General features: G+C 37.0%; 1 protein-coding gene across 2 annotated transcripts in view; it reads left to right on the forward strand.

The window, feature by feature from the left end:
* The window catches only part of LOC131065022 (E3 ubiquitin-protein ligase UPL6), a 201,167-nt gene that overhangs the window by 101,655 nt on the left and 72,377 nt on the right, over nt 1-27,135 (forward strand). For both annotated transcript variants that reach the window (XM_057999388.2, XM_057999394.2), the window contains exons 13-16: nt 3,546-3,632; nt 3,733-3,819; nt 4,198-4,338; nt 4,434-4,559. In XM_057999388.2, coding sequence (XP_057855371.2) covers nt 3,546-3,632; nt 3,733-3,819; nt 4,198-4,338; nt 4,434-4,559 — 441 coding nt within the window. The remainder of the gene's footprint in view (nt 1-3,545; nt 3,633-3,732; nt 3,820-4,197; nt 4,339-4,433; nt 4,560-27,135) is intronic.

Genomic DNA, 27,135 nt, shown 5'->3' on the forward strand with positions numbered 1-27,135 from the left:
GAAAGATTTGAAATATAATTTAGTTCTATTTTAATATATATTTTTTGAAAGTTAAGAAGATGAGTTTGGGTTAGAGAGCTTGGGATTTGCAAAGTGTATTTTTAAAATGGAGCCATATGACTATCTTCATTTTCAAGACTGAAATTTGCATTTGTTGTTTGCTGCTAAGTACAAGAAATAAATAACTAATATATGAGCCCCTGAAATTTTTTACTTATGTGGTGGATTACTTATTTTAATGTATGCTCGATTGAGTTTAAATTTAAATTAAATTCAGGGGCTCATATATTAGTTACAATACTTAAATTGGCTTGGTGGAGCTTTCTCCTCAAGTTACAATATAACTATGATTGGCAGTTATTAGGTATTTGGTGGAGATTTCTCCTCAAGTTACAAGGTATGTTCAATGAGTGTGCTATTTATTCTTCCTATTTTGTTGTTAATATTACAACATGATTTAGTAAGACTACAACAAATTTCTTGAGCTAGGGTTCAGAAATATAAAATATAATCTTGATAAATTAGTGAAGTATCAGAAAAGCTTAGAAGGCATTATCTGAAATTCATAATGGTCATCTCCCATTGTAGAAGTTGGGTTTGCATTGTCATCTTTATGGATTCTAACGTATTGTATCCTCTACTTAGATCAGCCTTAGATTAGATATTTTCATCCTTGGTCATCTCTGGGAGGAATGTTTAATATTAACGCTATTCAAGATTATAATAATCTACGAGAAGGTTGTAACACATTAATAAAATCTATAGTAATGGCTCTGTTATCTCTCCTTTTTTAGTCGCACTATGGTCTGGCTTAACAGATCTTATGTGGTATCACTTACTAGGCTTGATAATTTCCAACTAAAAGCTATGATACACCTCAATTTGAAGTGTCAATTTTGTGAGGTAATTCATTCCTTATATTACTCAACAAGAAACTTGAGTTTGGCAACAATGTTAAGATTTTGATATACAAGAGATTGCTTCTACTGTGTGCTGCACAAGAGAGTGAGGAATGCAGGTGGTACTGAGCAAAATGGCATTGTTAAGGTTGGCTGCTACTAAATGGAGAGATAGACTGTTTTGACAGTACAGGGCATTGTGTGCATGTACAGAGCACCAGCTCCAGGTGTACAAGATGTAACTAAATCTGTGCTGCTGTGCTTGTCATTTGTGGAAGAAAACTGCATGAGGTTTTATCTGCAAGGGAAGTGTGTTTCAACAACACCAAAGGGAGGTAGTGGGTGGTTGCAGCAAGAATTGTCTGAAATATTGTTGTGTAAATTTACACACAATCAAATCCGGAAACAGCTGATTGAGATCTCATGGATTGTGGAAATCTTATGTCTATTAATAATAGATAATTTAAACTGCAATAATCATAGACATATGTTTTTGAAGAAAGCATTTAAGGTCATCTATGTGATTACCAAAATGAGTTGGGGAGAGAGGTGTCTCTATTCTTCCAACATTATTGTTAACCAAGTTGGAGAGGCCATGAGAAATTTGGAATTGGTAAAAAATTCTCATAAAGTCTTGTGCTGTCCTAATGAAAGAATCTAAAGAATATAAAATAACGAAAAATGCTCGACAATAAACTTTAAGCTACTGCGATAGAGACTATTAGCAGAACTGGTTAAGCTGACAATATTATCAGGAAACAACAAATTGCATGGAGGAAGCCAACCGAGCAAGTATTCAGCATTTCATACCATGAATCATCCTCTGCCTCCAAAAAAACAGTTTGGTCATAAAGGCATGGAAATTGTTATCCATGATATTTTCAGGCAACCAGCTGCATATAATTCTCAACAGAAACCCCTAGTGACATATTAAGTCTTCTAATTCCAATCCTGTTTTGAAGCAGCAAAAATAGCAATCTTACTGCAGGATGAATTTAAAAAGGATTTCCAATAGTCCACAGGATTCAGTTCATCTTCGTTCCTATCTGTTAAAGTACCATTTTGAAAAAGAAATAATGCTAGCTTATCTGTACTAGCTACATGCAGAAATAAAAAGGTCTGTTAGTTTAAATATGTAATGATAGAGAACCTTGAAAATTCTGTAACCTTTCTTCTGTTTTTCTTTTATATCACTCTTTCTTAAAGGTTAGTTGGAGTATGCATCTAATCCTTGTAGGAATGCCCCCATTTTATTCTTGTTGGCATTGACATAACCATAACTTTATTTACCTGTATCAGACTCAGCAGCACCAAGTGCATTAGACACAAGGGCATCCTTATGATTCCTTATGTTTGATAAGCTTGTCAAAATCAGGAAGAGAATGTGATAGAGCAAGGGCATTTTGCTCACGATTGGCATACAGACCACTTATCAGGTCGCTCTGATATTCCATCAGGCTGAAGAGTCCTTTGACGATTTTCTGAATTCTGTCCATCAGTATCAGCATTCTTCTGATACCATAATTAACTTTCCATTTATTGAAAAATCTCCTTTCCGATTTTATATAATTTTCTGTCAGTTTTTTAAAGCCTTGTTTTGATGTAGGAAGTTGCTATTAGAGGGGTCAATCTTATGCCCATGTTTGGGAAATATTGAGGTAATAATCTTGCTTTGCATACAAATATGAATTCAAGATTACAAATGGAAGGTAATGTTTTTGAAAGTCTCTCACTATCTGTCCTTTGTGGAGATAGAAGTTTCAAGGTATTTTAGTGTTTCCTTTAGCAAGTTAACAGATTTTAATCTCTATGATTTGTTTGTGAGTGGGTTTCCTTGGTTTTGCTAAGGACCATTTTAAGATGTGCCTTTGTCATTTCCATTGTTTGTGCAGAAAGTTGGGCTGTAATTGAAGGCCGTAATTCTAGTTATAGCTTTAGATATAATGCGTGTATTTGTGATTAGTCGTCTTTAAATTTGTTGCATGTTTTAATGAAATTACCTTTTCTTTTTAAAGGGTTTCATTATCTGTTATTTTTGAAGATGAAGCTTCAAGCCATTATAGTTTTTCCTTTGACAATCTGACATATTTTAATCTCTCTGGCTTGTTTCCTAGATCTTGTCCTTAGCTTTTGTTAAGGATCATTTTTAAAATCTGGTATTTGTATTTTTTTGTTTTTGCAGATAGTTAGGATGTAATGAAAGGTCATTAATATTTAGTGATAGCTTTGAATATAATGCACGGATGTATGTGGCTAGTAATCTTCACTTTTATTTGGAAACTTTCAACTGTTTTCTTTTCATAGAAAATTAACCATCCTGTATGCATATTGCATATTTTAGATTTTTAATGAAGCAGATTCTTTTAATGTGTCATTATCGTACAAAATAGCTGCATCTGAATTTGTGAAGAACATCATAGTAGCTTGATTTTACAGATTAACAAGTATAAGTGGATGCTTCGAATATGGTTCACTATATTTGAATAGGATGTATTCTAAATAGTCATTCCACTATTATTAGCGTATTCTTAATTCATATGAATTCTCAAACATACCTTTTATCTGTTGACAGTATCTTAGTCTGTCATTTGTTTTCATCATTCTTGCTATTTTATGCATATAACACTGGGATTTGGATGTCAACAGTTGCAGGATTGGAATAGCAGGCGCCAGTTTACATCTCCATATGATTTTCATGCCCGTGAAGCTGTTGATGAGATTTTCTTTACGCAGGTATCTTTTTATTTTAATGATGGCTTAGGATTTACTTGATTTCTACCATTTAAGTATAAGACCAAAACTAAGTACAATTGCTCACTTACATCCTTGACAGGCGGCAAGTGAAAACACAAGAGCCCATGAATTGCTGAAACGGGCTCCATTCTTAGTCCCATTCACAAATCGGGTTCGAATTTATACTGTGAGTATAAGTGATTTGTGATTCATAGTTTGTTAACTTTCATGTTTTCATTCCACCTGACATGTTGAATACATCTTATTATGTTAATTAGTTTAATCAGGTGCTTTCAGCTTTTCTTTGTTGTGGCCAAAGTGACTTTATTTAATTTGTTAATATAGAGTTGGTTTCCTTGATAATATATTTAGGAGGATTTTCATCAATGCTGATTGATGCATTTGGTTTTACATTGTTGCTCAATTTCTTTTAGCCAAATCTTTTATGATTGTTTGTGTTGAAGGAATCTCTGCATTTCTGTCTTCGATTATTACTTATTGGTTTCAACTTCTAGTTATTCATTATGGTTAGCCCAAGTGACAATGGTGAATTAATCTCTTCCAGTCACAATTAGCTGCAGCCAGACAGCAAAACAGTGTTCACACACCCTTTGCACGGCATCGAATAAGGATACGGCGAGATCGTGCTGTAGAAGATGCATTCAATCAATTGAATGGATTGACAGAAGTGGAACTGAGGGGAATGGTCTATATCCAACCTATTTCATGTTGTTTCTATTAAATGCTACTTCTATTACCATCTTAGACAGATGATTTGATGAATTTTTTATCCTGGTTCAGGTTCGTGTGACATTTGTGAATGAATTTGGAGTCGAGGAGCCTGGTGTTGATGGAGGTGGTATTTTCAAAGATTTCATGGAGAATATAACTAAAACAGCCTTTGACATACAATATGGACTTTTCAAGGTAGTTAATGACCCATGATTTTACTTTTTATTGTATCCTTTTTTATTTTGTGTTTCCAATAAGAATGTATTATGAACCAATAATTGAAGCAATTTCATCATCTTCTTTTAAACTTAATAAAATAAAATGTATGTGATCATGTGCAATCAAGTTTAGTTGTCTATGGATATTTGGAGAGATGTTGCTCATCAGGAGTTTGCGAACTTCTGCATTGATTGTTGTCAGATAAAAATCGATATATGGACTATTTATCTCTATGATCTTTTTTTGCCTTTTTTAATATTTATATGTTCACAACATCAAAATTTCCAATCCAGATGGCCATATGTGCAGTTGATGTGCAGATCAGGGGTGGGTGTGGCAGTTTTCCCAACTCAAGGATGTGAGAGAGAGAGAGAGAGAGAGAGAGAGAGAGAGAGAGAGAGAGAGAGAGAGAGAGAGAGATGCATGCATATACATATCTACCCAAATATATGGAACAAATATACGTAGATGCATATCTATTCGTATATATCCAACAAATATGTGTAGATGCATATGGATATAGACCAGATGTTTCCAAAAACTTTTCAAAACACATTAGGTGAAATTTCTTCAAAGTAGAGTTTTCTTGACACTTTGATGATTGTGAAGAAAAAAATGAGCTGGATCTTAGAATCATTTCAACAAGGGCTTTGAATAGATTTGAAGCCCAGATGTTTCCAAAAACTTTTGCAAATACAGATTAGATGAAATTTCTTTAATTAGATTTTTTTGACATTTTGAGGCTAGTAAAATCTCAGAAGACACTTGCAGCCATCATAAGCATTTGGAGAAAGAAAGTATTTATATTAATGTCCACACATTACCAAAATCAGGTCATTGGGACTTGAGTACATTAAGTTTTAACAGCAAAAGTGCTAGGTTAATAATACGGTTAAAATTGTAAACACTAAAATGGTAGGTTATGTAGTTCCCTTACTAAATGAGTAGATGGACATTTACAGGTCATTTAACTGTGTGAAAGATGTTTACATTAACTGGGCTTATGAGTTGGTGAGTGTCTCATAACTCGTTCCCTGAAGATGGATAATAGTTCAGAGGAATGGTAAACCCTTTGTGTCTTCATTGGTACTATAAACATCTTGTAATTCCTTCAATTCTTGAGGTCAATGCAGACACCGTTTATTATATCTGGTGCTATTGAGTATGGGCCAGTTCCTTCTGTTATGGAAATGCTGGTGCAAAGGCTGGGTTTGGAACTGTTAGTTTGCATTCTTTACATACATTCTGCTCCACTGCGACCAATAAAATTCTGCTTGAAATCACTTTATCATAAGTATTTCAGCATGAAAATGAATTTTGGCTTTTGACTATATTATTTAGAGGGTAAAGAGTGATTGTAGTATATATCAAGTTTGGGATGCAGTCTAAGATAGCAGTGAAGCTTTAAGGCTCTACACTCATTTTCCAACTAAAGGAAATCATTCCAGACTGTAGAAACAGCTTTGGCGTTGCTACTTTATATCTTCTTATAAGCACATCTTTGCAGTAAATATCAATTTTTGCCTTTGATGGTGAATATATTTGAAACGACCCATGCTGATGGTGTTTGGTGTACAATATTGTAGTCTGAGCATCCATTTATTGTTGATGTAATCCCAACATCAAATCGATTTCAATCAATTTTAAGCAACATCAACTTTAGAAAAATAAATAACAGGAACTGGTTACACAGCTGCTAACTTGCATATTTGTGAAGCCATGCCTACACTCTTACTGTCCACATTTGAGCATGAGCTAAGTGTTCTTTTTGATCTAGGACAACCTTTTGGTACTATGTGCCAGTAAATAGCCTTCTTCAATCATTTGTGCATGTTAATTTTAGTACTTTCAGATTGCATACAACTCAGAAAATTAGATTTAGATTAATTAACTAATTAGTTTTCAGACTTTAGGCATAATAATGGAAATGAAAAACTAAAGACAATGCACAGTTACCCTGGGAAAACCTCCTAGGAGGAAAAACCCAGCCAAAGGATCCTCAGATCTGATTTATGATTTAGAATTCAATAGGAAGTTATACACTTATCTGCTTTTACAGTCACCATGAGGGAGGAATAATTAGGTTACAGTCCTCCTTATCTGATCACAGCCCTTTAATTGGAGTCTTCAATGTTGTATGATGATCTGCTGTCTCTAAGAGAGTTCGCTGCCTTCAAGGTAAGATCTGCTGCTGTTAGATCAAGTTCGCACCCTCCTATTTGGGTCTGCTACAACATGTGAGGTTCGCTATTTGCTGGTTGCAATCCTTATGGAGTTCGCTGCCTCTATGTGAAAGTTCGCTGCCTCTATGTGGAAGTTCGCTACCTCTATGAAAGTTCGCTGCCTCTATAAAAGACTTTGATAAATTTCGCTCTTCACCAAGGGTTGTTTTACTTGCATGAAACTTGATTTATGTTAAGTGAGAGGAAGGTGTTGCATATATAGGAGACATATAGATCCCTCAACATGTCGGCCTCCTTTACTTTAAACATTTCATTGCTTTTCCTTTTAATTTACCTTGAAGGGGTCAGCCCTATCAAGGAGGCATGTTATTTGAGTGCGTGGTGTGAAACCTTAAGTGCCGAGTGGTGATGGGCCTAGCTCTATAAGAAGGGGGGGGGGGCGGATTCCAATGTTGCCTAAGGCAATAGGAATCCGCAGGCCCTAATTACAACCAACACTCCCTCTTAATTAGGGAATAGAATCATAATCATAATCTTCCAGCTTGCACACAAGCATAGACTGGATCCACCTTGCATTACTCACAGAGGGTGGAGAGGATCCTTTGCTTACCATCTTACATTGCCCACAGAGGATGGTCATAGGTTACAATACCATCATACATTGCCCGCAGAGGATGGTTTAAGTTTATACTCCTCCCTGAGAAGTTTACAATACCACCTTACATTGCCCGTAGAGGGTGGTTAACATTTACAATACCATCTTACATTGCCCGTAGAGGATGGTTAATAATCACACTTCTCCCTGAGAAGTTTACAATACCACCTTACATTGCCCGCAGAGGGTGGTTAACATTTACAACACCATCTTACATTGCCCACAGAGGGTGGTTAACATTTACAACACCATCTTACATTGCCCGCAGAGGATGGTTTAAGAATTATGCTTCTCCCTGAGAAGATTTACATTACCACCTTACATTGCCCGCAGAGGGTGGATTTATACAATACAAAGTATCACTGTGCTAGAGACTCCTTCTCAATTGGAGATTCATTTTCCATAATACCAAGTCTATCCCTGAAGTACACAAACTTCACTTTGGCTAGAGGCTTGGTAAGAATATCTGCAACCTGCTCATCCGTGCTGACATACTTCAGCTGAACGGCACCTCTTTGCACCATGTCCCGAACATAATGAAAATGAGTTTCCACATGTTTTGACTTGTCATGAAACACTGGATTGTTAGACATTTTAATACAACTCTGGTTATCACAGTGAATGACTGTAGGATCCCATGGCTGACCAAACAGTCCAGCAAGAAGCTTACGGAGCCATACTGCTTCTCTGGAAGCTACACTTGCAGCAATATACTCAGCTTCAGCAGTGCTCAATGCCACTGAGGATTGTTTTCTGCAAGCCCAAGAGATCACTGCAGAGCCCAAGCTAAAGCAAATACCAGAGGTACTTTTCCTGTCTTTGACGCTTCCAGCCCAGTCTGCATCAGAATAACCTTCCAAGGTTATTGGAGTGTTAAGTGGATACTTCAGCCCAAAACCTATAGTGCCTCGCAAATATCTTAGGATATGCTTGGCAGCAAGTAGGTGAACGTGCTTGGGTAGGCTCATGAACTGGCTGAGAGCATTCACAGCAAAACATATGTCTGGTCTAGTATTGACTAGATACATCAGAGATCCAATCAACTGTCGGTACTCGGATGGATCTGCAAAATCAGAGTTAGCTGTAGAGATACTCAACTTCTTTAAGTTAGATTCCATAGGAGTAGACATTGGCTTACAATCCATCATCCGAAATCTTTTGAGAATGTCAATAGTATACTTTCCTTGACTTAGAAAGATTTCGTTAGATCTTTGCCATACTTCTAAACCTAGGAAATAATGCATTAGACCTAAATCTTTCATTTCAAATTCAGAAGCTAGATCTTTCTTGCATCCAATAATAAGTTCATTTTTACCAGTAAGAAATAAGTCATCCACATAAAGAACTAAAATCAACATTTCATCATTTGCAATTTTAAGATAAATGTTAGGGTCAGCATCATTTTTACGAAAGCCTAGACTTAACAAATATTTATCAATTCTTTCATACCAAGCACGAGGGGCTTGTTTAAGACCATAAAGAGCTTTCTTTAACCTGCACAGGTGAGTTAATCTATCCTGGATCTCATATCCCTCAGGTTGCTCAATATAGACTTCTTCCTCAATGACACCATTGAGAAAAGTAGTCTTAACATCCATCTGATGTAGTTTCCAACCCTTAGCAGTAGCAATAGCAATGATCGTTCTAATGGAGGTATATCTAGCAACAGGAGCAAATGTTTCTTCATAATCTATGCCTTCCTTTTGGGAAAACCCACGAGCTACAAATCTAGCCTTATATTTTTCAATACTACCATCAGCATTATGTTTAATTTTAAACAACCATTTAGAGGAAACAACAGATTTACCTTTGGGTCGAGGCACAAGGTCCCATACATCATTCTTGATAATTGACTGATATTCTTCATCCATAGCAAGCTTCCAGGCATGATGACTTAGGGCTTCTTCAACATTGCAAGGTTCAGATTCAATGAGATTACACATTAAGGAAACATAGTTGGAAAATACCTGAGGTTTCTTAGATTCACGATAGGTGCCACTTGGAGCAGCAAATCTTTCTGCTTCTTGAATGGTGTTTCTTACCCAAAGTGGCCTCTTTTTGGAGACGATGATGTCACTGGGAATGTCAGTGGGAATCATGGGCTCAGGAGGATCATCATGATCCTCTTGGGATGGAGGTTCAACTTGCTCCCTCTGAATCTTAGGGTTAGTATCAACATTTGTATTTTGATTAACCTTAGATTCATCAATAACACCAGAGCCTTTTGATTTCTTAAAAGCAATGTCTTCTTCAAATGTAACATCCCTACTTACCTCAATGTACCTTTGACCTGGGATGTAGATCCTTAATGCCTTGGAGGATTCACTATATCCGACAAGCATCCCTTTCTTTCCGGAGGGTTCCAACTTTGATCGCTTTTCTTTAGGTATATGAACATAGACAGGACTTCCAAAGATTCTAAGATGACTGATGTCTGGTTTGGAACCTGTGAAAGCTTCTTCCGGGGTCATGTTCTTTAGGGCACGATGAGGACATCTATTCTGTATATATACTGCAGTTCTAGAAGCCTCAGCCCATAGAAAAATCTGAAGGTCTTGATCGTGGATCATAGCCTTTGCAGCCTCCACAATGGTCCCATTCTTTCTTTCAGCGACACCATTTTGTTGAGGATTGTATGGAACACAAAACTCCCTCTTAATTCCCGATTCAATGCAAAAATCATGAAAGCTTCCGGAGGTGTACTCACCTCCATTGTCAGATCTTAAACATTTAATTCTTTTACCTGAGGAGTTCTCAGATAATGCTTTAAATTCTTTAAATTTACTTAACACTTCATCAGATTCTTTAGTTTTCAAAAAGTAGATCCAAGTTTTCCTAGAGAAGTCATCTATGAAGATTACGTAATAAAGAAATCTACTAGGAGATGCCATAGACATAGGACCACATAAATCAGAGTGAACAAGTTCAAGTTTGTCTTTAGCTCTATTTTCGCTTTTATGAAATGAATTTTTAACATTCTTACCAATAGCACAACCTTTACAAATGTTATCATGAACTTGACTGAGTTTAGGCATACCTTTGACTAACCTTTCAAGTGATGGAAGAGCTTGGTAATGTAGATGTCCAAGTCTTCTATGCCATAGTTCACAGGATTTCGGGACCTCATTAATGAGGGCTTGACTAGGGTTAGTAGAGAGCTTATAAAGACTATCATATCTATGACCAATTATACGAGCAGATTTGAAACTAGCTTTCTTAGACCAAGCAAGAACTTTTCCTTCAGAAAATGCAATTTGATAACCTTTATCTTCTAAGGCAGAAATGGAAATTAGATTTCTTTTAATTCTAGGAACAAACAGTATATCACTTAGATGTAATGAAATACCAGAATCTAAATTTAGAGAAGTAGAACCAGAACCTCTTACCGAATAACGAGCGTCATCACCAATTACCACGTGAAGACTGGTATCCTTTTCTACAAGACCTGAAAGGTGGTCACAGTAACCTGTGATGTGTCTAGAGGCACCACTGTCAATCAACCATGTATTGCTATTTGAGGGAATACTGCTAGATAGGGCAGAAATGAATAGGAAGTCATCATTGTGTTCTGAAACTTCATTTAGATTAGCTTCACTTTGGTTAGGGTTAAACTGGCATTCCTTAGCATAGTGACCGAATTTGTCACATCTAAAGCATCGCACACGCGAAGTATCTCTTGGTTTCTTCCAAGGGTGTTGGGAACTAAAAGGTCTTGATTCCCTATTTCTTTTAGGATAAGGTTGCTTCCAATTACCCTTTTTCTTGCATTGGGCAGCGAGCATGTGATGCTCATCTACATGAGGGCTCTTGGATTGTCCTCTTGTGAAGAGGCGAGACTCTTCTTGGATGCAGTCATTCTTAAGACGATCAAGGGAAGGTAGCTCAGACCGGCCACTTATGGTTTGGATAAATGATTCCCAAGAGAAGGGTAGGCCATTAAGAGCAATCATGACAAGGTCTTTGTCTTCCATGATATGACCAATTAATCCTAGCTGATTCTTAAGTTCAAAAATTCTCATGAAGTAGGAAATAATAGAATCTTCTTTAGCCATTTTGATATTAAGTAGTTGTTGTCTTAACGTAATTGCCCTACTAAGATTGTTAACTTCATATGTACCTTGAAGATGGCTGAACATTTCCCTTACAGTGGTGAATGAGGCAATAGAGGTGACGAGGTGATCTTTGACTGAATCAATGAGGATCTTCCTGGCCTTGATAGCATCCTTTTTGAATTGTTTTAACTCAGCAGCATCCGATGGCACAATTAGCTCTTTTTCTTCTATGAATTGGAGGAGGTCTTCTTCCTCGAGAGCCAACTTGATTCGAACCTTACATGCAGTAAAATTTAGATTCCCATCAAGCCTATCTTCAACTTTCAGCCCCATTGACCTGATTTGCAAAACTACAGCAAACTGAAATAAAGGTGAACTGAATTTTAAATCTGAAGATTAATCTAACCAATTAGCTCTGATACCATGTTTATTTTAGTACTTTCAGATTGCATACAACTCAGAAAATTAGATTTAGATTAATTAACTAATTAGTTTTCAGACTTTAGGCATAATAAAGGAAATGAAAAACTAAAGACGATGCACAGTTACCCTGGGAAAACCTCCTAGGAGGAAAAACCCAGCCAAAGGATCCTCAGATCTGATTTATGATTTAGAATTCAATAGGAAGTTATACACTTATCTGCTTTTACAGTCACCATGAGGGAGGAATAATTAGGTTACAGTCCTCCTTATCTGATCACAGCCCTTTAATTGGAGTCTTCAATGTTGTATGATGATCTGCTGTCTCTAAGAGAGTTCGCTGCCTTCAAGGTAAGATCTGCTGCTGTTAGAACAAGTTCGCACCCTCCTATTTGGGTCTGCTACAACATGTGAGGTTCGCTATTTGCTGGTTGCAATCCTTATGGAGTTCGCTGCCTCTATGTGAAAGTTCGCTGCCTCTATAAAAGACTTTGATAAATTTCGCTCTTCACCAAGGGTTGTTTTACTTGCATGAAACTTGATTTATGTTAAGTGAGAGGAAGGTGTTGCATATATAGGAGACATATAGATCCCTAAACATGTTGGCCTCCTTTACTTTAAACATTTCATTGCTTTTCCTTTTAATTTACCTTGAAGGGGTCGGCCCTATCAAGGAGGCATGTTATTTGAGTGTGTGGCGTGAAACCTTAAGTGCCGAGTGGTGATGGGCCTAGCTCTATAAGGAGGAGGGGGGCGGATTCCAATGTTGCCTAAGGCAATAGGAATCCGCAGGCCCTAATTACAATCAACAGTTCACCCTCATAGTGAAAACTGAGAATGGAACCATTCCTGCCATCTTTTGCGATACTTTGTCTTCAGTCTATGGCGGCAACTCATTGAAAATGGGATGTAAACAAGTAAATGACACATCAGCTGTATCTTGATAGCTTTATATTGTTTCTTTGACGTGGACCTTAAGAAGATGCATTAACCATTATCATGGAAGCTGGTTGTTTTCAAAATTTCTAACCTACCTTTAAGTGAGACATCCAGCAAACAAGTGATATTAGTATTTGAAACCTTCAGATTTGACTTAGTTCTTTGGAAGATAAGAGTGAAAGCCTTTAAAATTGACTTATTTCTTTGGAAGATAAGAGTGAAAGCCTTCAGAATTGATTTATTTTTTTGGAATATAATAGTTAAAACCAAAGGCTTTCTTTAACTTGTGAAACACATACAAAACATATTTCTGTAGAACACAGAAGTACTACTGAGAGGCGGGGAAGTGGGGGTGAATCGGTAGTACAAAATAAAACTTAATACTTCTAAGTTCTAACCTTTAAGATTTTATTTAAATTTAATCTGAAAATGAATGATTTGAAAGATGCAACATCAAGAGCACAACACACAAGATTTTACGTGGAAACCCAATGTGGGAAAACCACAGCAAGAAATGCTGCTAGGATCTACTGTCCTAAACCGGCCTCACAATTGAAATGCTTTACAATATTTAAGGGCACCAACCCTAAGGAGTCACTAAACCCCTATCTCTCTGAGCACCAACTCAATTCAAAATTCTCTTTCAGAGCACCAACTCTGAAACCTGAGTTATCAACTTCAAAATAATCACCAGTTAAGCCACCATTACATAATCAGTGCAAGATCTGAAGTAAAAAATGGTTACATAACATTGTGCACTATTACAGAATGAAGAAAGAATGCAAACAGTCTTATATCTCTGTGACCCTTCATAACCCTGCAAAATATGTATTACTGTGATAAAACTTCAGACCACTGAACAGTAACGTTAACTCTGAGAAAGATTTTAGTTGCCACAGCAAGGACAAATCCAGAATCGTTGCACATTCAAGAAGATTGCCGATCTGAAAATTATCGTCAATATCTTGTATTCTGTCCACACTCAAAAATATAACAATTTGCAGTGTGTGCTCGTATCACTGTTATAATCAAAAGTTGATTCAAATTGAATCAATAATGAAAGAACAATCTGAATATAGGAACTAGTCTCATCACTGGATCTGCAGAACATATCCATGAAGATTTATATCATTCTTATTTGTGTGGTGGCCCTCTTGTCTCAAAAATTCAAAACTATAGTTCTCATCTTGTCGCAGCCCTTCAAAACTACAGTTCTTCTTTCCTTTTAATCTCATATTACCCAGCAATTTAAAAGACACTCAAAATTGCTTTTTAAAGAACCTTGTTCAGTTATGGTTTAGTTGGAACCACCCACAATGTCAGTTGGAACTAACCATGATAGTTACAACTGTCTTTTCTTCTTTTACGTACAAGGCATATAGAAAGATATGTGTTTAGAAGTTTATTCTTAACACAGAATACAATGTGGATTAATTAGATATTAATGTAAAGGTTAGTTGTTACAACTATCAAATGGTTCTAACTGCAAAAGCCACCAACAGGATATAATAACTAATACTTCCATTCCATACAAACCTTCAATCGATATATGAGAAGAAGAATCAACATGTGTATTCAGTTAATTAAAATGTGAAGAAGATATACCAAATCTGTAACAACATCTGAGCGCTGAATATCGGAATTGTAAAATGCTATCCTCTGTTATTTACAAATTAAACCAACAACATTCCAAACTTTTATGTGCAGGCCTCTCTATAAATTTTCTGAAATTACTCAAACTGTTTTTGTTGATGGTTGACACAGGTGACATCAATGACAAAACATGCCAACAATTTCAACATATCTTTAACACTGACTTTCAAATTGCTTGAGATGACTTTCTTGTAATATCTCAAGATTAAGACAAAGCTTAAGGAAATCGTGAGTGTTTGTTTTAATGCTGGGCGTACATATTGAGGATTTCTGGAAGTCATGGCAGTCTGAAGATTATGACAAATTTGATAAAAGGTGCTGCCAATGAAGGAATCATGGCAAAGAAAAAGAGATAAAATGTGAAACAAGGAATTGTAGAGATAATAAACCTCTTCAAGTTTCTTTGCTGGGCACGACAAAATTTTTAGATGATTTTAGTGTTGAATTGTATTTTCGTTCTGTGTTTTTTTTGCTTTCACACTTCCCATTGATGATTGTTGATGCCGTTCGGATTTGAAACTCCGAATGACATCATTCCCTATCACTTTTAATAAGTTTCGGTGTTGTTCGGATTTGTGATTCCGAACAACACTTAATTGTTTATTGCACTCCTCATTGTGACCAAACATGTAGTTCAGAGTCACAAATCCGAACTACACAATATTCTCCTCCCATGTAGTTTGGAGTTATAAGTCCAAACTACATGTTTTGTGGTGCAGGAGCACCCTAGGTCCAGGCTAGGTCCAATAGGTGAAAATTGGTTTTTTATCTTCAATTGATGTTTCCACATGGAATAAGGTCTTTTGTGACCATTTTGTGTCTGTTGGAGTCAAGTTTGGGGTTCTAGGTGTTAGGATGTGCAAAATTGCAAAAGTTGTCAAAGTTGCACAATGTTGTTAAGCAACTTTTGACATTATTTTGGCATAAAGTGTCATAATGAGGTCCTAATTTGAAAAGTGGTCAGGGACCGTTGGAAACTGATTGGGAAACATTTAAAGTGTTTTGTCACATCAACCCAAGGGGTTGGATAGATGTTTTGGTGATTGAACATTCAATAAAAACTCGCTGTTTTCTGCAGATTGAACGTGTTTTTCTGCTCTATTGTTTCTCACGTGCCTCTATGGATTCACATTGGCTTGAAAGTGTTTGAGAATGAAAGTACTCTGAGTCTCCTTCCTTTTCCAATTAGTTGCATCTGATTTCATTAAGAGTTGAGGAAGATACAAGCTTTTCTTCCTAGGCAGGTCAAAACCCTACCTAGTGAATCTAGTGACAGAGAAAATTGAATAAAACCCCATTCCATTGGTGAAATCTCCTCAAAATTGGTGGAATGCCTTGTAGATGTGTTCTTCAAGATGTCAAAGGTGTAGGAACAGGGAGGAAGGTTTGCCTATGAAAACATGAGGCCCTAGGCTTGATATCTCTATGTTTTAGGCTGAAACATTAGTGTAGAGGACTAAATGTGCATTGTGACCATACAAGAAGTGTTTGGAACCATTGTGGGATGTTAAGAGGTGCGAAGGGACCTTGCCCAAGCCAAATCAATGTTTGAATACCCCGTTGGTATCATTTGGAAGACCAAACCTAAGTTGCCCACAAGCCTATAAGCCTAATTAGGCCTAATCCTAACTGAAGTAGTCAAAAGTTGACCCAGTCTATACAAAGGAACCCTACCTCAGTTGCAAGTATGTTTTATAAGGGCCAAATGGGTATCAAAATCCGTGTTCAAAATTTGAGTATCTTGCTTGCTTCAAATGTAATGGGTAAAAAGACCTATTAGGAGGGCTACTAGCGAGGGGAGTGGTTTGTGAAGGGAGACCTATGTGTGATGACCCCAAGGCCTTTCCAAGTGGTTGTTTAGGACCTTTGAAACATTTCTACCTCTGCTTTGCATCATTTTGTTTCTTGCAACATCCTTGTGGTGTAGTTCAGAGTTGTAACTCCGAACTACACGTTTTACCAAAGTTCTATCACATCAGTGTAGTTTGGAGTTACAACTCCGAACTTACATCGAGGTCTTTCCCATTTATGTGTGGCACCGAATTACCTTTGCACTTTCACATGGTGTAGTTCGTGGTTACAACTCCGAACCACACCCTAAGTATTTCACCCATGTGTAGTTTAGGTTTATAACCCCAAACTACACCAAGCTAGTCTTCACTTGTAAACATAGTGTAGTTCGGAGTTATAAACCCGAATTAGACCATTTCAAAGAAGGCCGATTTGTATTAAGTGTGAATCGGTGTTATAAGTCCGATTTGTAGCATTGTATCTTCAAGATGTAATTTGGGTTTTTTAAAATCCAATTTGTGTGAATCCAAGGCATGACTGCGAATGATCTTCCTGAAGCCAGTTGTTCAAATTGAAGAAATATTTCTGATGGGCTTCTTTTTAGTACATGGTGATGATTTTTGGTCCAACTCTGGAAGATTTTTCCAAATAATGTTGCAGTTTCAGCTTCCTGACAGATGGCGGAGCCGTCTCCTAGTAAGAAGACCATGAAGTTTAAAAATAAAGATCCTCATCTAATCTTTCCGCCTTCTACAGTGTCATCATCAAATATAGATAACATCAAGGACACTGAGATAGGTCATGTGGATCTTGAGGAGTTTTTGAAATGGTCAAAGAGCCTCCACAATATTATAGAATGGAATTAACCATTAACAGTAGCATCCATTTGGTTTCAGCCTCTCCCATGTTTGCACAAAATCTAGAATTTGTACTTGCAGTGGCTAATCGTTTTGATCCTGAAAGTAGGAGTGTAAAGGATACAGATGGTAAGAAGGTCATTATATGAGATGAAGATTTCTTTGACACTATCTTCAAATGTCCAAGTATAGACAGGTATGCTAACATTGATATGCAGTTAGCCCAAGCTTATTATGATAAGCACTCAGACAAGTGTCAAAGGAATATGAATGATAATTCGCTGAAAACTCCAAGGCCTACTATTGCTAGATGGCCCAAAACCTTCCACTGGAGTGATTTAATAGAAGAAGTCAATGATTTGGATACTCTTCTTAGTAGAGTGAATGGTCTTCCCATCTCTGGTACATAGCATGAATGGATGTATCAACATATTCATGTCATCAGGCAAAATAAAGAGAAGATATTCTGGGGTAAACAGATAAGTGATGCATTGTGTGATTAACTTTCCAAGGTACCTACTACATTGATGTTCTATATGACTTCATATTTGGTGTATGTCGCACCTTCCATGAGGCATTTTCCAGGATTGTCTACAGAAGGGGATAGAGGATAGGTTCTAGTTCATGAATGTTACTCCCAATTGGTTCTGAAGAATAGCTTGCATCATTTCAGGAGAGTTAATGATGCTTTTGTCTACTACTATATATGCATGTTCAACAAGGATTTACAAAAGAAGAGTGTCTGATGAGGCTTGGAATGTTATCAATCAATATGGGTGTATGTTCTTGTAGTTTCCAACCTTCACCTACCTAAGGGTAGGATGTTTTAATGATCAACCTTTCATGCTTCCAAGGTATCCATTCGATAAAATTGTCCTAAGTTATCTTGGCAAATGGTCGCAGTTCATGAAAGCCAATCAGGTTCTCACAAACCTAGTTTCAAATTCTCGTTGACTATTGGAAGGTATTCTATTACTTCAATATATAAAGCTAAGGCAATGGATGAAGAAATGAGAATAGTTACAATGAAGTTTTTCAAGTCTGGTTCGATTATAGAGGAATGAAAAATAGATTGAAGAAGAGCTATACTCATGTGCATCACATAGAAGACATATGGATTGATTGGAAGACAAAGGAAGATATTAGAAGACTGGATTACTGTCGCCTTACCTTGGAGCATGTTGGTTGAAAATTTTGTACACTTGGGGAAATATACAAAATTGTGGTTTCAACCACAACGTGTGAGTAAAACTCTCCTAATTTAGGGAAGGCTCCCCCTATCTAACTACAACTTTGAAAATAAAATAGGATGGGACAACGATCTTTCTTCTTCTTTCAAGAAAGACAATATCTTTTTCTCTTCACAGAAGATTTGATATAAAACAACAGTAACAACTTTCGAAATGAAATGAGAGAAAGGAAATGAAGTTTCCTGAAAGCTCAAAGACTTCCATCACTTCCTTCGAGACGGGACAGCAATATCAAGCTCAAAGACTTGATTATATGAAGTCCTATCTACCCTTTTCTATACTAATTCTATCAAGAACAAATTATAACAGCACAAAGGCTGGAATATCTTATTCTTTTCTACTTAAAACAATGGGAAGTAGTATAAGCTCAAAGACTCACAGCTATTTCTCACAAAATCTGCTCCTAAATTCTCCTAAGAACAAGTGAAAGCACAAAGACTTACAACTTCTCTCAACAAAATATTTATTTCAATCTATATTAACCTCAACTACTTGCAACACAAAGATTGCAAATCAAATGTGATTAAGCTCTTTAAGAAACACTTGCAAGAAAGATAATATAGAACACAAACTCAAGTATGTAGCACAAAGACTCAAAGCTTGAGCAATTTCCTTCTATTCCTTTCAATTCTTGAATTTACACATGAAAGCTCAAAGACTTCTTTGCTGTAAATTTGGCAGAGTTTTTGCTTGCTTTTCAAAAGATAAATATCACAATAGACCCCTCAAGTATTTATAGAGGAGGAGCCTTGAGAAAAAGGTGGGAGGATCCTAACTAACTTGAGAGATTCTCTCAACCACCAAGACTTATTCAATAACTAACTAAGACTTATTCCAACTACAGTCCTAACTGAACACAACTTGTAGTTGCCTTACATGTAATTACAAAAGTGCAAGTAATGACTTAACTTGCATTTTACAAAAAGACTTTTACATGTAACTTGTCAAAAGAAAAACAACATTTAAAGATTACAAATGTGGAAAAATAAAACTAAGTGTTGAAAAACACTTAAGCTATAGCATGTGAAGACATGAATCCTTCAAACATCTGGATGATCATTTGTAGTTCATCGGGATCCGGTTCATGGGTGTTCTTGGCAACAACCATGGTCTTCACAATGGTATCATGGCATCAGAGGAGCGCATAGCTGTTTTTCTCCAGGATGGACTGAATTTTATGTAAAAAGATTTGGTGTTTCATCAATATTTGAATTGAAGCAGTTGAGAATTGATCGCTTCTCCATTCATTATGAATCCTTATCTGCAAATCTGCAAGAACTTCTTCTTCTGGTATTAGCTCTGTATCTTGACTTATTATGTTGCAAGAGGCCTTTTCACAATGAGAGACAATATCTTGGAAAAATTCTCCTCGTAATCTCATTGCATCACCAATCTCCTCAATGAGGGATTTAAGAACAAGGGCCTTATTTTCCAAAAGCTCTTCAAATTCCAAGTACATGACCCTGGAAGAGATGATGGCATGCTCCTGTAGAACACTCAACTGTTGTTGGGGCATGGTAGAAAGATTGTCAAACTATCTTCAACACTTTCCAGATTCTTTTTGAAAGTATCGGAAGTCTGATTCAGTTTCTCTTCAACGGTTTCCAAGTTAGACATCATCTGAAAAATGTCTTTCATCACTTGTGCACATAGATCATGAAGCTGATCAACCCAGGAATCCAATGCTTGCACCTTCTGAGCAGCCCTTTCAACTCCACGAATTGATTCTTGGGAACCGGAAGAACTTGTGGGGTTACTCCCTTTAGCAGCAGGTTTTGTAATTTTATGAACAACTGCCATAAGTTGTCGGTTTTCCTCTTCTAGCTTGTCTTTCTTTGCTAGAAGTTCATCACACCGCTGTACCAGTGAAGCTACAGAAAACTGAGCATCATGTTTAATCACCTATGCGTTTGCTTACCCAATTCTATCCTTGTAACTTTGTAATCAGCAGCTGACATTTCTTCAAGTGGCTTATCTGCAATGGGTTCAACAATTTCAGCTACCTTCATCTTGTTGCTGTCAACAGTTACTCTCGAGATAGTCTTGGCCTTTTTAGCAACCTTGGGTGTAGACTGTTTAAGTTGTTGATAATCAAAGGCATTAGGTGAGATTTCTTGCTTCTTCCTTTTTGGAGTAAAAGAACTAAGCCATGGAGGTAAAGCCATCAACTCTCCTTCAGTAGCAACTGTAGGCAAAGGAAAAGCAGTTTCTGTTTGAATAACCATGGTCATCCAGGGAGGAATATTCGTTTGGATGGCAACCACGGTTTTCTAAGTAGCCAATGGGCATGAAGATTGCCTCATAAACTCTTCAAAACCAAAAGTGGATGTATCAATCTCTGACAGCTGGATACATGCAGGAGTATCTTTAGGAACTTCCGACACACTCTCTTGTTGATGATCAGGAGGCGGCTCATATGCTGAAATAGGAACGACATTCTGAGGAGATTCATCCACAATCAAGTCAGGAGGAGAAAGGGGTGTCTCAATGGAAACTGGGTGAGGGATCTCATGAGGCGAGTCCAATGCTGGAGACTTAGGAGCATCATCAGATTGCTGCCCTTCTTCTGGATTGTCCAGATCAATCACCTGAACATGAAACCGTGACTTTTCCTTCCCACGAATTGTCGTCTCCTCAGGAGAAAGCACTACTGCCCGACTAACTCGCAATTTGATCCTTGTGACCGAAGATGATGTGCCTTCCTTGTTAACCTGAATCTCAGACTTACATCCAAGAGGCCCCGTAGAATCAGCTTCTTTTCCAATCTTGATTTTTATGAGTCTAACAACATTACTTTTCAGCCAAGTGTTGGTGTTAGCCAAGATAGGCTGAAATCTCTCAAGAATGGATATGCACTTCTTGTGTGACCATTGGATTAAAGGAAGTGGAGCTTCCTCAACCCTTCGTGAAATATATTCAGGATCAAGTATGTGCCCATCGTCAATCGTCCCTTATGGAATATCCATGAAGTTCAAATCAACAGCTTGCTCAATAGTGAGCCTGCAGTAATCCATCTTCAGAACTTCGACCTCTGTACAAAGATCTACCCAGATATCCTCAATCCGATGCACCTGCACGAAGGATTTTTTGATCTTCTCCTTCATACCTCGGTAATCAAAATCAGCTCTGGATTTAAACCTTTTGAACTTAATTTCCTGCATTTCGGTCTCCATGGCCTTGGCTTTAACGGACTGATGAGTGTGGACAGCCATGATCCATCTTCCCAACTCCATAAGAATGATCTTATCAGTTGGGTATCTAGGGAGCATATATGGTTGCCCACTATAGCATCCGATTCTCATATAGGTGAAGGTCGAGAATTGTAGAAAAAAGCATCCGTACTCACTCACCCTTTCCCATGTCTCATCTGATACCCTTTTGTTCTTCAGAGTTCTGTCAAACTGACACATGAAGTAACCGAAGAATGCATCTTGGACTCTTTTGAAATGCAATCGGCTGGGTCTCAAAGGCAACTAATCATAATATTCCCAAACTGGTAGAAGCGAGTGATGACCCTTGGTAGAAAGACCTGGAAAATGTCTAAGCGATGCTGCCAAGTACACCAAATATGAGTTTATGTAGAAAGTCATGGTGGAAGAGATTGTTGAAAGTTGTTCACATAAGGCATCGCTGATGACTTCACCCCATGATATATGATGGGACTGCCTTATGAACATGATGAACTGGTACATCAAGGGCTCAAAAACATTAGAATGTTCAAGGCCCATTATCCAACTGAGAAGGGTTATGATGTCTTATATTTCCCATTTGAAGTCACAACGGGACAACTTAGCCCACCTTGAGAAGGCGGCTCGTGGCTCATGGATCCACCTATTGATATGATGTTTGCAGTCTTTTTCCCTTTTCACATAATACTCAGCTGCACTCTCTTTGGAGATTTCCTTGTAAACAGGTGCAAGAGGTATTCTGAAGACTTTCTCAATTGTGTCTGCATCAAGGCGAATTATTGCTTCGCCATCATCATTTTTAATGATTCTTGTCTCCTTGTCAAAGTGATGGGCGCAAGCGAGAACAAATTCAGGTTCTAGGGCAGCCACTGGGAAAGAAGATGCGTGATGGATATGGCTGTCCAACAGCTGCTGCATATTGCTATCTTGTGGATCCTCAACCCTCTTGACAAATTCTGACATGTCCACATGCCCTATTTCTGTATCTCTTATGCGATCCAAAGGAGAAGAAACTTGGGAAGGTGCAACTTCGTTTTGGTACTTGTCATATTTATACTTCATCTTCTTTGGAATTGGTGATAACGACAAATTTGACATTGATGGACAACCTGGAATACTGTGATGAAGACTTAAAAGTGTTAAGGCAACATCATATTCAGCTGCAAGTAACATTTTTCCTTCTTCAAATGGGAAAAACTTTGACTCTTGAACTTGACAACTTTGTGAGAGAAAGAGGGGAAATAAATTGGAATGGAGAAATCTTGACTTTGACCAATTTTGGATCTTGGGGAAATTTTTGCAAGTATACAAGTTGGAAAAAGTATACATGCAATCAGATTTTTAAAACCTGAATGCAAGTACACTTGTAAATTTGCAAATGGAGAAATGGGTGGAAAATGAGAATTAGACTTGCGGAAAATGACGAAAATGGAAAGTACGGATATGGGTGACATGAATGGATAAAAATGGGAAGATTTAGGAATGTCATTTTCATGAAAATGGGAAGAACTTTTCAACATGTAATCCGGTTCTTAAAACCTGATTTTGAAAGGAAGGGTATTTCACATCTTTTCAACTTGGAATTTTAACCAAAAATGGTTAAATTCTTTAACCATCAAGGAAGAACAATGATTTCCAGCCAACTTGTAATCGGGATTTAAAATCCCGAATACAAGTAAAGAGGGAAAATGGGGAAGATCAATGCAATTTAAAAATTGCTTATGAAGGGGAAAAATCTCTCTCACAAAAACTGATTTTTGGGGCAAGAACAACATATTTACAAATTTACAACTAAAAAGGAAAAAAAGAAAACAAGAAAACAAGAAAATGAAACAAGAAAAGAAAAGAAAACATACCTTGCTTAATCTGAAATGCTTCTTCAAAAGATGAAACAATCTTTGAATGAAGAAGACAATCCCTTAAATAAGCAATGAATGAACTCCCAAAACCCTTGCCACGTTTTTTCCAAAATGCCTAGGGCAGAAAAACGTGGTAACAAATGCAAGCAAAAAGGTCCAAGAAGGGGTCGAATCCACTTTAAACTTCAACGCCTTACCTCAGCAAGTAAAAACGACTTAGGAGGTTGGAGATTCATGGCAAGTTAGGAGAGGAAAACATGGTTTTTGGTAAAAATGTGTTTGCATTTTTGACACCAAGAAACCAACAATCCAAAACCCTAGAATGGCGTGAAAGATGTTTGCAAATGCACAAGAATAGGGAAGAATCCCAAATGCCTCTCCTTCCTTAAAAATCTCCACAAAATTTGCTTGAAATCTTCAACAAAAACGTTTCTCCTTGCTGGTCGGGTTTTTTGAAGGAAATAGCAAGTTCGAATTTGCATGTATTGTTGAAAATGGGGTTTTTTGGACAATATAACAAGCTTAAAATGCACTTTATCTCATTCCTAGGCAAAATCAGGTTTTTTGGGCAACATGACAAGTTTTAAATGTCACTTTTTCCTCAACAAGGCAAAATCGGGTTTTTAAAATGTAATTACATGTTTAAAATCCCTCAAAAATGCACTTTATAGAGAAAATTGGGTTTTTTGGGCAAAATAGCAAGTTTTAAATGTCACTTTTTCTCATTCCTAGGCAAAATCGGGTTTTGGAGAGAGATGTGCAAGTTTAAAATTACTTGTAAGGGAAAATAAAATCCCTACAACAAGTTTTAATTCACTTGCACATATGTAATAGGGGTTTAAAATCCCTATTACAAGCAAAAGCCATTAAATTAGGGGTTTTAGAAAAGAATTACAAGTTTACTTGTAACTTAACCAAAAAATCCCTATTTTAACTGAAAAAGCCAAAAAGCATCAAGGGGGAAATAAAAAACAAATTATAAGTTTTTATTTTTCAATAAAGTGCACTTTTAATTAGCCAAAAATTTCCCTACAAAGACCAAAACAATGGAAATCATTAAAACTTGCAATTCAAAAGAAATTTCCCATTTGCAGTTAGGGAGAAAAAACCCGAAATTGAAGGAAAGACATAGCAAACGAATCCAGAATGCAACGAAATTCGAAACGTAGTTCGAGGATGGACTGAGGATTAAGCCAGTCCAAGGATTAGTCGAAATTTTGCCTCGAGAAGCGTGCTATAGAGTAAAATTTTCATTTTTTCACAAAATTTTTATGTAATGGTCCTTCATTTTTGAAAACAAAAATGAGGACAACAAAGCAAATAGAGAACCTCAATCTAGCAGATATTCCTACAGGCCTAAAAGATGATGGGAATATTTTGGATCCTTTATATGAGGGCAAGAAGATTGCTGACACACCACTTTCGCTCATTCAATGGTCTCAAAAGGAAGTGACTTCAATAAGAACCTAGTTTCAAATATCCTTGCAAATATAAATATCTGGCTGACACAAAAGGGGATCCAGCTAAAACCTTTCACTATTGGATCAAAGGATGATACTACTGGACCTATTGGAAAGATATCATAACTCAAAACAAAGAATAGATAAGACCCTGTTGCTTCACAAAAGACTCCCAAGTATAAATTTATTGTGGGAAAAGGTAAAGGTAAGGGTCAAGGTGAATTCTCAACTCAAGGTGCTCAAATGGAAAAGGAACCAGAAGAAAGAGAAGAATATGAAGATGAACTTGTTGATGATGAACTACTAGAGGAAGAAGAACTACATGATGAGGAGGAGGAAGAGGAGTATGATGAGGAAAGATTGCCATTCTCCTAGAGCTCTTCAACCAAAGACACAAAGGTTCATTCCTCAGGTATCAGATCCTGTCCCAACTACTACACCTCCACAAGTTTCTACCTCTAAGTCTTGTGCCTTTCGGCTCCACTATTTCATATACTTTTGTTGCTCCCAATGTGGTTATCTATAATATCCCTTCCTCTACTACTAGTGAGTCTGCTGTAGACACTCCACAAAACAATTGAAAATGTGTTTTCTTCTTTTCCAAATTTGTTTGAAGTGTCTTGTACAATGCTTGATGATTTTGACAAGTTCATGTTAGAAACTAGACCCATGCCAAATGTGTCAACCATAGAGATTCCATCTACTGTTTTGACTTCCACCCCACCTATTGTAACCAATGCTATACAGGGACAAGAAATTTCGTCTCAAACATTGATTGCAGGTGTTGAAGATGATTCTTCTTTGCCACCTTTGTTACTTTCAAATACTCCAAAGAGGAAGAAACAAGCCATCTCCCTAGATGGCTTTGACTTCAGCCAGCTTGTTCCTGTTAAGCCAAAGACTACGGAGAAGGCTAAGACCATTTCAAGGGTTAAGGTGGATAAATCCAAGAATAAATATGCGGAAATCATTGTGCCTCCTTCTGACAAGAACATTGATAAGATTCAACCCACGAATTATGCCATAAGCAGAATTGAATTGGGAAAATAGATTCATGAGAGTGCTAAGGAAGAGCTTAGGCAGCCTTTGATGCCCTTGTAGCAAGGTATGATGAAGATAAAATAAAAAAGGATAAGCTTAAGGCACAAGTGGAACTACTCACCACCGTGCTAATTAAGATAACTAAATCTTTTGAGATAATTGAGCCAATAACTTCATGAGTGGATGAGGAAGCCATAAAGCAAGCTGAGCGAGTCACCTCTCGGGGCAAAGCAATTGGTGAATGGTTAGATAGGGTGTTTAGCCAAGGGATACATTTTTTGCGCTCCATTGTCACATTAATCAACAATTTGGAAAGTGTGAAGTCTAAAGTGGATAAAACACTAGATCTTCTTTCTCAAGGATTGGAAACACAAAAAAAGGACTTTGATGCCTAGTTGAAGTTGGAGGACTTCGAATTGAATGTTTTAGTTGACAATGGAGTACTTCCCACCCGAAAGATGTACATTGAAAACTGGGAGGCCCTGGAAGGAATATAACATGAATACTTTGGAGCGACTCATCAAGGATATGCGGAAAGCACAAAAGGAATGTAGTGATAAGGGAAAAGATCTTGTTGAAAAGATATCAGAATTCCCATGCACATTCCTTGATGAAAATCAAAAGACTCTTCATGTAGATTCAATTATCAAAGAATTCAGTCTACTAGTAAGTGGAGAAGCTGACAAATGGAATTTCTCCATATTCTCAATTGACAAGTTAGTAGATTTTCAAGTAATTCTTGATAATTTGGGGTCTCTCCTAAAGGAACATAAGAAATGCTATATTGGTTTGGAGGATTCCATCACTCGGGTTCAAGTTAGTACCAGTCACATCCAAGTACCTGATGAATCACATATGAAGATTGCATTGCAAAAGTTTGAAGAGTTTTTGAAATAGGATCAAAATGAAAAAGAAGTGTCTGATGACACTTAGTAAATTTCATGCTTCTAAGTTTTAATTGCATTTTTGTAGTTTGCAATCAACATCTTAGATGTCTTTTTTTATATACATTTTTACACATAGGATTGCACAAGTCCAAAGTCAAATAGAACTCTACTTTTGACTTAGTCATAGTTAGTTGAACTTTTTCCTAGTTTTGCTCATAGCACCTCTCCTATATATATGAGGGTGGTCATTGTAAATATGAATCTTTATGCATAGCAACAAAACTTTACAAGTTTGTGTAGCAACTTGAGACTTTGAG

Source organism: Cryptomeria japonica, chromosome 1, assembly GCF_030272615.1.
Source record: "Cryptomeria japonica chromosome 1, Sugi_1.0, whole genome shotgun sequence".
In the NCBI taxonomy this organism is placed as follows: Eukaryota; Viridiplantae; Streptophyta; class Pinopsida; order Cupressales; family Cupressaceae; genus Cryptomeria; species Cryptomeria japonica.